Source organism: Rhincodon typus, chromosome 43, assembly GCF_021869965.1.
Source record: "Rhincodon typus isolate 14 chromosome 43, sRhiTyp1.1, whole genome shotgun sequence".
NCBI classification, from domain to species: Eukaryota; Metazoa; Chordata; class Chondrichthyes; order Orectolobiformes; family Rhincodontidae; genus Rhincodon; species Rhincodon typus.
In genome coordinates, this window is record NC_063374.1 from 7272580 (window position 1) to 7283975 (window position 11396).

General features: G+C 43.9%; 1 protein-coding gene across 6 annotated transcripts in view; it reads right to left on the bottom strand.

Annotated features, from left to right (window-relative positions):
• Positions 1–324: 324 nt before the first annotated feature.
• zmp:0000001168 (signal-induced proliferation-associated 1-like protein 2) overlaps positions 325–11396 on the bottom strand; it is a 79470-nt gene continuing 68398 nt past the window's right edge. For 3 of the 6 annotated variants that reach the window (XM_048619588.1, XM_048619589.1, XM_048619590.1), the window contains exons 12-16: positions 10047–10218; positions 9590–9685; positions 9037–9103; positions 6316–6394; positions 4862–5957 (exon numbers count right to left, since the gene is read on the bottom strand). In XM_048619588.1, the coding sequence (XP_048475545.1) occupies positions 5811–5957; positions 6316–6394; positions 9037–9103; positions 9590–9685; positions 10047–10218 (561 nt within the window). In that variant the 3' untranslated portion in view covers positions 4862–5810. Of the gene's footprint in view, positions 508–4861; positions 5958–6315; positions 6395–8535; positions 9104–9589; positions 9686–10046; positions 10219–11396 lie in introns of those variants that run through there. The other 3 variants (XM_048619592.1, XM_048619591.1, XR_007266011.1) reach the window with 3 other exon arrangements.

Here is an 11396-nt window from a genome sequence, read left to right on the forward strand (position 1 = left end):
GATGAACGTCAGCCTTCCTGCTCCTATGATGCTGCTTGGCCTGCTGTGTTCATCCAGCTCTGCACCTTGTTGTCTCAACTTAATTCTGTTCCTTTATCATACGGTCTTATGGTTTGTGCCTAATTTGCATTTCCAAACTCACCACCACCCAAGGTTAATCCTTGCACCTCCAAACTCACCACCACCCCCAAGGTTAATCCTTGCACCTCCAAACTCACCACCACCCAAGATTAATCCTTGTTTATCCAACTGGGATGCATCAAGTGGGTGAAAAATGACCTGTAATCATTTTGTTCTGGAGACTAAATGAAACTGGAGGTGAAGTGCAATGAGTGAATAGTGTGTTTATTGCACAGCTAATTGGTGTAGAGAACGTCCAATCAGTTAATGAGGCCCAGTTAATCCTCAGTGGTGAGAGAAATCACAGTTAATCTCTGCAGTCAGAGAGACCAGGGTTAATCGTCACAATGAGTGAGACCATGGCTAATCCCCCTCCTGGATTGTCACCTGCAAAGTAAAGAGAAATGACAAGATCAAACAGGAACTAACAGATACAACATGGCACATTGATTATCTCCCCTCATGCACAGTCACTGTCCCTCCCCCAACAGTGATATTATCCCATCCATAGTTGCACCTTAGAAGCCTAGCATAGACTGCCTGCATTCAGAACTTTCATCTACTCAGTAACGGAATGGTTTAATCTGAAGAGAAGTGTGTGACTTCTGAAGTGTTATTCCATTGTGGGATGCATCACAGCTGAAGCACAATCCACACGAATGCACTTTCTCAGCATGGAAGGGGATGGAGGATGCAGACTCGTAATCAGCAAGGTATATCCTGACAGAGTTTGTTCCCTCCATGACTCAGGAGGTTTTGCCATCAGTTTCTTCTCAGCAGGGTGAGGCTGCCTGCCTTAGTCTTACCATGTGTGGCTTTTCATATGACAATCACCAGGGAAAAGCACTTTCTTTGAAGACATAGACATGTCCCCAGAAGATTAGAAGTGTGAGTTCATATGGCATTGGGGATCCATACTGCCAGCACCCCACCAAAAACCAAATGGGGTTAGAGGAGACCCTTGATCCCATCAAGCCTCTGTTACAATACAATCAATGCTGATCCATACATTGACTCCATTCCCTGCCTTGGTTCTGTAACCATTAATACTTTTAGGAAGATAGATTTTCACTGTCTTTTGACTAAGTGCTTTCTGACACCAATCCTGAACAGACTAACTTTAATTTTAAAACTATAACATCTTATTCCAGGAAATTATTTCTCTTGATTGACCTTTTCAAATCCATTAGTCATTTAAACACTCAAATCTTCTACATTCAAAGAATTGGAAGCCAAATCTCTGTTGTCTCACCATTTTACTCATATCACTGGGTTTTCATTCTGATGAATCTGTGTTGTACCACTTCTGAGATACAATGCTCAGAATTGAACGTTAGGTAGGGTGTGATCAAAGCTTTATTAAGCTGCAACATAAATACTCCATCCTTTGTATTCCAGTCCTCTTGAGATGAATCCAAACATCAGGAAAAAATCCAATCATGGACAATTCCTGCCTCATCAGTCTCCTCTCAATCTTCAAAGTGATGTTATCAAGCAGTACTTATACTTGTTCATCAACACCTAATTTGGGTTCCATCAGGGCCACTCAGTCCTTATCTTGGTCCAAACATGGGCAGAAGTGCTGAAGACAAGAGGTGAAGTGAGAGTGACTGCCCTTGACATCAAGGCATTATTTTACCAAATGTAGATTATTAATCAATGAGTTCTAGCAAAACTAAAATCAATGAGAATTAAAGGGGACACCATCTATGGGTTGAAGTCATATCTAGCACAAAGGTTTGGTTTTCTGAGGTCAATCAACTCAGTCCAAAGACATCACTACAGAGTTCCTCAGGGTAATGTCCTAGACCCAAACATCTATAACAGCTTCATCAATGACCTTCCCTCCATCATAGTCAGTAGTGGGGATTTTCATTGGTTACACAATGTTCAGCATCATTCATGACTCTTCTGACACTGAAGCAATCCATGTCCAAATGCAGCAAGAGCTGGACGATATCCAAGCTTAAGCTGACAATTGGCAAATAACAATTGTACCAAATGCCAGGCAATGACCATTTCCAACAAGACAGAATCTATCTCCCCTTAGTAGTCAAAAGCATTACCATTGCTGAGTCCCTGATTGTCAATATCCTGGGGGTTACCATTGACCCACAGAGTAAAACTGTGGCTACAACAGCAGGTGAGTGACTGGGAATTCAGTGGCAAATAACTCATCTCCTAACTCTCTAAAGCCTATCTGCCATTTACAAAATGCAAGTTAGTCATGTGATGGAACATTATCAACTTAACTGAATGGGTGCAGCTCCAACAAAACTCAAGAAGCTTGACACAATCCAGGACAATGCAGCCCGCTTCATTGACGTCCCATCCGTGATCTTAAACATTCACTCGATCTTTTACTGCCGCACAATGGCAGCAGTTTGTATTATCTCAAGGACGCACTGCAGTAACTCACCAATTCTCCTCTAAATGCACCTTTCAAAGCTGAAGACTCTACCATCTAGATGGTCAAGGGTGGCTTATGCATGGGAATGCCACCTGTGTAAGTTCCCCTCCAGGCTGCACACCATCTTGGCTTGGAACTGTATCGCTGTTCCTTCACCAGTGCTAGGTCAAAGTCCTGCAACCTTCTCCCTAATTGTACTGCAGATGGCCCTACATGCCAAGGACTGCAGTGATTCACCACTACATTCTCCAGGAAATTAGGGATAAATGATGAATGCTAGGCATCATCAGTGACAGTCACATTACATGAAAGAACGGATGCAAAGGTTTTGTTAGCCTTTTTAATAATGTTGGTATTTATCCAAAAGCTTCAATACCGATTCAAAGTTGCCGCAAAAGAAGCATCATTGTTGAGTGGGGGAGAATGTTAAGCAGAAAATAATAGCCGATCTTCAGGACCTCGAATTGAATCCAAGCAAGATTTGAAAGGTTGATGTCTCCTTTCTGATGTCAAGCACGTTGAGTTGGGAGGCTGTAAAGTTCATCAAACGGTGGAAAAATATACTGGCTTGCCCCTCCTATTGATAGGGAGCACAACGAAAAAGAACTTGAGGTTCAAGACATAAGGATAGATTGAGATGGTCAAATATCTTCTGGGATATTGGGGACCTGGCCTTGTGGACTTTTGACACAGATTGATGGAGGACAACCACCCAGATGTAGGCAGTAGAGCACAGGAATAGCTGTGGAAGGACATTAAATGGGTCAGTAAAGTCAATGAGGGGACAGCAGACTTGATATTGAGAGAAAACTAAATAGATTGTGGGATCTATGGTAAGGTAGAGTCTTAATGACACAGAAAGACTTGATGCAATGAAGAGTGATCCTGCAAGCTCACATTTTAGCAAGCATAGAGTGAACTTCAGTTCCTTCCGAAGAGGCTTGAAATGTTCCCGATGGCTGGAAAGGCTTTACATTTACTGATGAAGACAGACATCCTGTGATTCTCCTGATGGCTGAAGAGGCATGGGGTTTTCCTGATTGTTAAAGGAGTATGGGGTTTTCCTGATGGCTAAAGGGACATGGGGCTTTCCTGATGGCTGAATTGGCCTGGGACTTTACTGTTGGATGTGATTTTCATGATGGCTGAACAGGCCTGGGATTTTCTCGATGACAGTCACAGTTTGAGATTTTCCTGATAGCTGAAGAGATCTGAGATTTTCCCAATAGCAGGAGAGATCTAGGATTTTCCTGACGATTACTGCAGGCACAAGTTATCATGGGGTAACACAGGTTCTGTGAAATGACGATTGGTCTCAATTCTCAATGTACGCACAACTTCCTCCAGAACTACAAATCTCCATGATCTCTATGTCCTCCTAATTTCTGGTCTCATATAATCCCAATCTTAATCATTCCACAACAGGATGTGCTTTCAACTGTCTTGATCCTAAGCTCTGGAATTCAATGTCTAAAAATCTCTACTTTTCTTCCTGCCATTAAATCTGCCCCTTTCACCACTTTTTTGAAAATATCAATTTGTGCCTGTGAATATCTGCGAAGTGTCCTGTTATAACTGTACTACGTTGAAGGAACCGTACACATGCAAGTTGTTTTTGTTGACTGGGACTTCATTTTGATGTACTTTCTTTCAAACCACTTTATTTCCTGTCTGTTTTAAGGTTTCCTCATTTATTCCATTTCTTTGCTACAGGACTAATAACATGGGTGACAAGATCTTCTTTTCAGACCTGTCAATGCTGCTCTATTCTGGCTTCACTGAGAGGATTGCCTCAGATGGGAAAAAGTGTCTAAGCAGTGCAAAACTTTCCCTTAGAGTATTTGATGAAGACAGTATAGATGGTCCTGTTGTACCTTTCCTTGGAGTTTTTGATGTGGACAGTGTAGATGAAGCTTTACTTTGTATGTAACCCCATGCTGTACCTGTCCTAAGAGTATTTGATGGGGACAATGTAGAGGTAGCTTTACCTTATATCTAACTCAGTGCTGTAACTGTCCTGAGAGTACTTTATCAGGATGTGTACAGAAAGCTTTACTCTCTATCTAACTCTATGCTGTACTTGTTCTGGGAGTATTTGATGAGAACAATGTAACAGAAACTTTACTCTGTACCTAACCTGCCCTGAGAACGTACGATGAGAACAGTGTGGAGGGGACTTTGTATTCTGCACCTGACCTGAGAATGTTTGATGGTGACAGTGTAGAGGCAGTTTTACTGTAGCCAAACTTTATCTGGGTAGATTTGTCAGGACCAACATAGGACAATCCTCTCACTGATGCGCACAAAGAAACAGAAGACATTAAAAAGAAAACATGTTAACACCTTATTATTTATTTGAAGATTTTTCTATTTGGCTTTGGAATGTATTACATAAGCTACGGGAAAACTCAAGGTATTTTTGACTTGACGTGATGCAGAATAAGTCCTAAGGAAAATTCAGCTCCTTTTGGAAGGGTCTACACCAGGCTGATCACCTTGTGAATGTTGACATTCACTGCCTTTCATTTCCTGGCCACAGGAGGGCTGAGAGGCTGGAAAGCATGGATTCATTGACGAGGTCAAATCAGCATCTCTGCATCCCTTCTGCCGTATTGAATTGCACGCTTTCTGCACACAGCCAAACAGCAGATGGCGCACATGCTAACCACATGCTGGTTCCATGTGCTATCACTCCACCCCCACCACAACCAAACTACAGCATGCAGCAAAGCACAGGCAGTGGTGGTGGTGGGTGGCAGGGGGGTAAGATGAAACAAGCCCCATGTTCTCTGGTTAGAGTCTGTAAAACTTTAAAAAGTCATATTTTGTAATTATTAAGAGAAATGTCAGTTAATCAAGCTGCCAAGGCAATGCTGACAGGGTGAGGTGGAAATGGGGGAAACGCATGGGAGGAGGCTCGTGAGGAGCATAGACCAGCTAGACCAAACAGCCAACTCCTGTCCCATGCAGTGACTGCGAAAATGTTCCCAAATTTAGCAAAGTACTGAAGGAGACAATAAGAGTACTCCCTGAACAATGTATGTACAGAACATGCTGTCAGTGTAATGATGCTAGAAGCACTAAACCACAGTAGAAAGAATGACACAACACAAAAAAAAATATGGAACTCTGACAGAGCAGCAGCCCAGTGCCGGAAGATTCCAGAAACAAAACGAGTCAGCGCCAGATACAATTGCCTGGCCCTTCTCGCCACTGAGAGGCGGGTCCCACTCGGGCACAGCGAACCAGCGAATTCTCACTCCCTCCTACTTAATGCACGTTAGGAAGGCTTTGGGGCGGTACGGCACAGTAATTCAGTTACTTTTAAGAGGTGGCACACCGTGGTCTGTGACTCCAGATGAAGACGCTGGTTATTCTGCCGCAGCTGCTCCACCTCAGTCTCCAGCAAAGCCTTGTCCTCTTGCTCCTGATTTTCAAAAATAAAAATAAATCCATCGTTGTATTTCAAAGAATTCTGCCACATTTTTCATTCCACAGTCTGCCACAGGTACAATATAGGGCAAGATACAGAATGAAATTCCCATCTACCCCGATCACATCAAACACTTCCAGAGTAGGTACATCACAGGGTTAAATACAGACTACAGCTTTTTCCTCTACATCCGATTTCTAACCCTAACCCTTTTGCACTTGTTTTAGGGGCTTGTATGATGTACGATAGGGGCCTTCTCCCCTCAGTTCCCCATGAGCCTGTTTCCTCCTCCCTGATGTCGCACAGATCACTGACTTCGCATGGTGGCCCCTGTTTGATCCTGCTGCCTCACCTTAATCAGCTTCTCATTCAGCTGCTTCACAATAGCTTCCAAATGAACCACTTTCTCATTGAGGCCTGTTGGAGATTGGCTGCGAGGAAAAACAAGAAAATTAAACAAACAAGTTAATTAAAGGATGAGCTGCCAGAGGAAGTGGAGGAGACTGGTACAACTACGACATTTAAAAGGCATCTGGATGGTTATATTAATAGGAAGAGTTTAGAGGGATATGGGCCAAATGCTGGCAAATGGGACTAGATTAATTTAGGAAATCTGGTCAGCATGGACAAATTGGACCGAAGAGTCGGTTTCCATGCTGTACAACTCTATGACTCTAAATCCCAATTCAGATCATATCACAGAAATTCAATTGTCTGCTCACTTCTCAATGTTTTCCCTTTATGCTCCTCTTTGGGCACTGAGTCTCACTGGGGTATGGCTCTGGCTGTCTACTCATTGGTGAATGCAGGAAGTGAGTGCCAGCAGGGAAACAAACCATGAAGCCATCATAATACAGCCCATGTCTTCCTTCCTTCCTTCAACAAGGTTGGATGTTGAAGGGAATGAGCAACAATTTGATCATTAGTTTCAGGGGCTGGTATCTAGACTTTCCCCATTTCGATTTCACCACTCCTTAACCCATGCAAGCTTATCGTAGCCTCAGCCCTGTCTGAGTACTGCTAATTCAGCATGTCCTGATACTAAACTGCAAAAATGTGAGCCGTGAGGAAGTTACATACAGGTTTCAAGATGATTTAGACAGGCCATGAGGGGACAGGTACATGGCAGAGCATTTCTTAAATGGTGAGATATTTGAAAGCGTGGATGTCAAAAGGGACCTGGGTATCCTCATAAGTCATTGAAAGCTTGCCGGAACACTAAGTAATTCAGGAGGCAAATGGTATGCTGACGTTTATGACAAGAGGATTTGAACACAAGTAAGTTAGTCTTGCTGCAATGAGACGACAGCTGGAGTATCGTGCACATTTTTGGTTCCCTTACCTAAGAAGGGATATAGTTACCAGAGAGGGAATCCAGTGAAGGCTCACCAGACTGATTACTGTAAAGATTTATAAGGAGAGACTGAGGAGAGTGGCCTTACATTCTCTAGAGTTTAACAGAATGAGAGGTGATCTCATTGAAGCTCACAGGGCTAGACAGCGTAGATGCAGAAAGGATGTTTCCTCTGTCTGGCTAAGACATCAAGAATCAGTGAGCGCAATCACAAAACTAAGGCCAGACCATTTAGGACTGAGATTCAGAATAAATTATTCACTCACAGTGAGCTGAATCTTTGGAATTTACTACCTCAGAGGGCAGTGAAGACTCAGTCGCTGCACATATTCAAGACAGGGATCAATAGAGTTCTAGGTACTAAATTTATCAATGGCTATGCAATACTGTGGAAAAATAGCACTGAAGCAGAAGATCAGCCATGATCTAGTCGAACGATGAAGCAAACCAAGGGGCCAAATTACTTACTCCTATTTCTTACATTCCAATGTTCTAGCCCAGCATGAGACTTTCTGATCTTTTCTCAAATCTTTGTTTGGGTGAGGGGTATCAAAGAGTGGTGGTATCCGGTTTGGGAGGATTTGGATGGAGGTCAGCGGAAACTGTGAAACTCAGTCCTCCCTCCCTTCAACTTGCTAACGTTGACTCCCAGAAGCCTACAGATGACACCATCATGCTGTTAAACAGCACTGGCCTCAGTACAGTCACAGACAGACAGCTTGGCATACTGCAGGCCTACTCACCACCCATCCTCTCCCTGATCCGGTGATGCCCGTCAGTTTGATCTTTTAATGATTGGCAAAAAGAAATGGCAATATATTTATAGGCCTGATCACATCCTCTAAATATCCCTAAATTCCACTGTGGTACTTTTTTTTTGAAGTGTACTTGCTGTTGTAACACAGGAAATGCAGGATTGCCAATTTGTGTACAGCAAGCTCCCAAAAACAACAATGTGATAATGACTCAGACCAGCTGCTTTCGGTGATGCTGGATGAGGTCAAAAATCACATGGCACCAGGTTATAATCCAACAGGTTTATTTGAAAACACCAGCTTTCGGAGCATTGCTACACCTGATGAAGAAGCAATGTTGCGAAAGCTAGTGTTTTCAAATAAACCTGTTGGCCTATAACCTGGTGCCATTGACTTTCGACCTTGTCCAACCCAGTCCAACACTGGCACCTCCACATCATTTTCTTTTCAAAGCAGTGTTTACCTGAAAGGACAGTTCAGAACTCAGGTTTAACTTCTCAACTGAAAAACGGCATATCTGACAGTGCTGTGCTCCCTTAGTACTGGAACAAGGACTGCCATCAACGTGCTCAGACCCTATCATCGAACGCATGACAAAAGTTAAACAGATATACACACAATGTCATTCCACCCCAATAGCACATTTCAATTTAAAGTCAGACAAATGCTATCCAAGACACATGGTGTCACACCTGTATATTCAGATATAGAATTACACAAAATGTACAGCGCAGTCGCAGGCCATTCAGCCCAAATGGTATACGCCAGCCACTTCTGCTCCAGATGAGTCTCCTTACCTCCTTACACCCCCTTACCTTCTTCTCCCAGGCCTCCAGAGACCACTGGTGGAACCTGCATGACTAACCGAGTCAATTAGCATCCAAACCGATGAGCCCTCAGAGTACTTAGAAATTCCACTGATTAGCAGTCTGAGTGAGCCTCTCTAGTGTTGAGATCAACGTACCTTGATCTGCCTGCTTCCGTGAAGTCAACCCTGTTATCAGCTCTGGATAGCTCCGCTGTGCTCTCATCTGATAAAAGAAAGAGAAAAGATTCATTGGAGCAACTGATACCTGAGGGAGGTAGCCAGTCTTCAAGGGTAGGGCACAGGGCTAACTACAGAGACCACATAATCATGCCCAGTGGTGAGCAAAGCCCCTCTCCAGTGATTGAGCAAAGTGATGTTATCAAAGCACTTTGCCTGTTGTTGCAATTATTTTTAAGGGGGACATTGGCCCAGGGTCACAGGGAAGGGTCAACTGCTCTGGCCCACAGAAGAGAGGTTGACTGCCCTGAGTCACAGTGGTGGGGTCAACAGGCCTGTGCAATAGGCAAGAGATCACTGCCCCTGGAAGAAGGAGGTGTTACTCACCCTGTTTACCAGAACCACAGTGAATTACATTAGTCCAGCTGCCTTGCAATATACTTCAAACAGGTAGCTCACCCTCCCATCTAAGAATGAAACCAAGTAAAGGGATTTCATAGTCCCACAATGTTCCATTCAGAAACCTACTCACCTTCCAGGGAAAGGGACTGTACCAGGCTATCACAGTATGAAGCTATGTCTGCCAGTGACTGCCACTCAGTGTTAGAGTTATCAGAGGTCGCAGTATCTGAAAAAGAAAGATGAAATAATGTAATTTGCACAGAATGGGATGTCTTCTCAGTGTTATCCTGAAGAACTGCGTACCCTCCTCTTCCATAATTACACTTTTTGAGAGGCTAGGTATTGGGTGTACCTTACCTAATTGCCCCTTATAGTGTTTAGATTCTGAATACCCAACTGTTGGAGACCTCACCACTGAGCCAAACCCAGTCCTTTCCCAACAGCAAGCGAGAGTCGAAACACAGCTCAGATTCTTTATCCCTGGGGGAAGGATGAGGATAGAATATAAAATTTCTTATGATGGCTGTGGGTCTTGGGCATTTTCCAATTATCTCTCCTCACCCCAATGTCGCAGCCGGTTACTTTACCGTCCAGTTGGAGGCAAGATGGCAAGTTTTGGTTGGCACCAGCGGGTGAGCTGCTCAACATGGATTCGGTCAGATGGGCCTGTTGGGAGTCCTGGAGGTCAGGATCGGAGCCACTCGAAGAGAAAATCCCTGCAGAGTTGGTCCCAGAAAAAGAGTTTTGGAGAGTAGCAGCCTGGATTAGAATCAGAAAAAGCCATTGGTGTCATAATCACAGGGACTTCTGGTAGCATTACTGAAATTGTTCTTGGGCTTGTAATGTTATACTTACATTCATACACTACCTTAACAAGGTGACATATACAGCACATTACTTTAGAGTGGTGTGTAGCCAAGTGCACCAGCCATTTTGCACATCAATGTTGCATGATAGGATCAATGGGCAATTAATCTGTTGTTTTTGGGGAAGCAGCTGAGAGGGGAATATTGGTTCTAGGACATTAGGAGAACCACCAAACACCCCCTCCCACCCCCCACAACCCTTCTTCCAGCATCAGCCTTGGTATCATTGACATCAACTCACATTTTTTTTCTTTATTCATTCACGGGACGAGGGCGTCTCTGGCATTGCAGCATTTATTGCCCATCCCTAATTGCCCAGAGGGCAGTTAAGAGTCAACCACATTGCTGTGGGTCTGGAGTCACATGTAGCCCAGACCAGGTAAGGATGGCAGTTTCCTCCTCTAACGGACATTAGTGAACCAGATGGGTTTTTTCTGACAATCGACAATAGATTCATGGCATCGTTAGACTGTTAATTCCAGATATTTATTGAATTCAAATTCCACCATCTGCTGTGGCGGGATTTGAACCACGTCCTCAGAACATTATCTGGGTCTCTGGATTAACAGTCCAGCGATAATACCACTAGGCCATCGCCTCCCCTATATAGACAGATGGTGGAGTGGTGTGGGGAAAAGGAAGCGTGGTGGGGCTTGTTTTCATGTCTCGCCTGTAAGACGGCACCTCTCCAACAGCGCAGTGTTCCTTCAGTGATACTCTCCCTGTGGAGCGTCAGCCTGGGTACAGGCTGAAGTTGTGGAGCGGAAATTGGACCCATCACTTTCTGGGTGAGAGAGAGAAGAGTGAGACCAACAGCACAGAGTGGACACAAGGAGAAACAGAGTGAAGAGGTTAGGCCTAAAAGGGAGGTCAGTTTGTTTGAGAAAAGGTGATCAAGTTGGAAATAATATTTCTGTACTGGGAGAGGAAATGGATACAGACAGTATTTGGGATCCAACGATGATTGAATGCATTTCTGGAAGGGATTAAGGGATAGGGCGAGAAGGTGGAAAGGTGAAGTTAAACACACACACACACACACACACACACACACACACACACACACACACA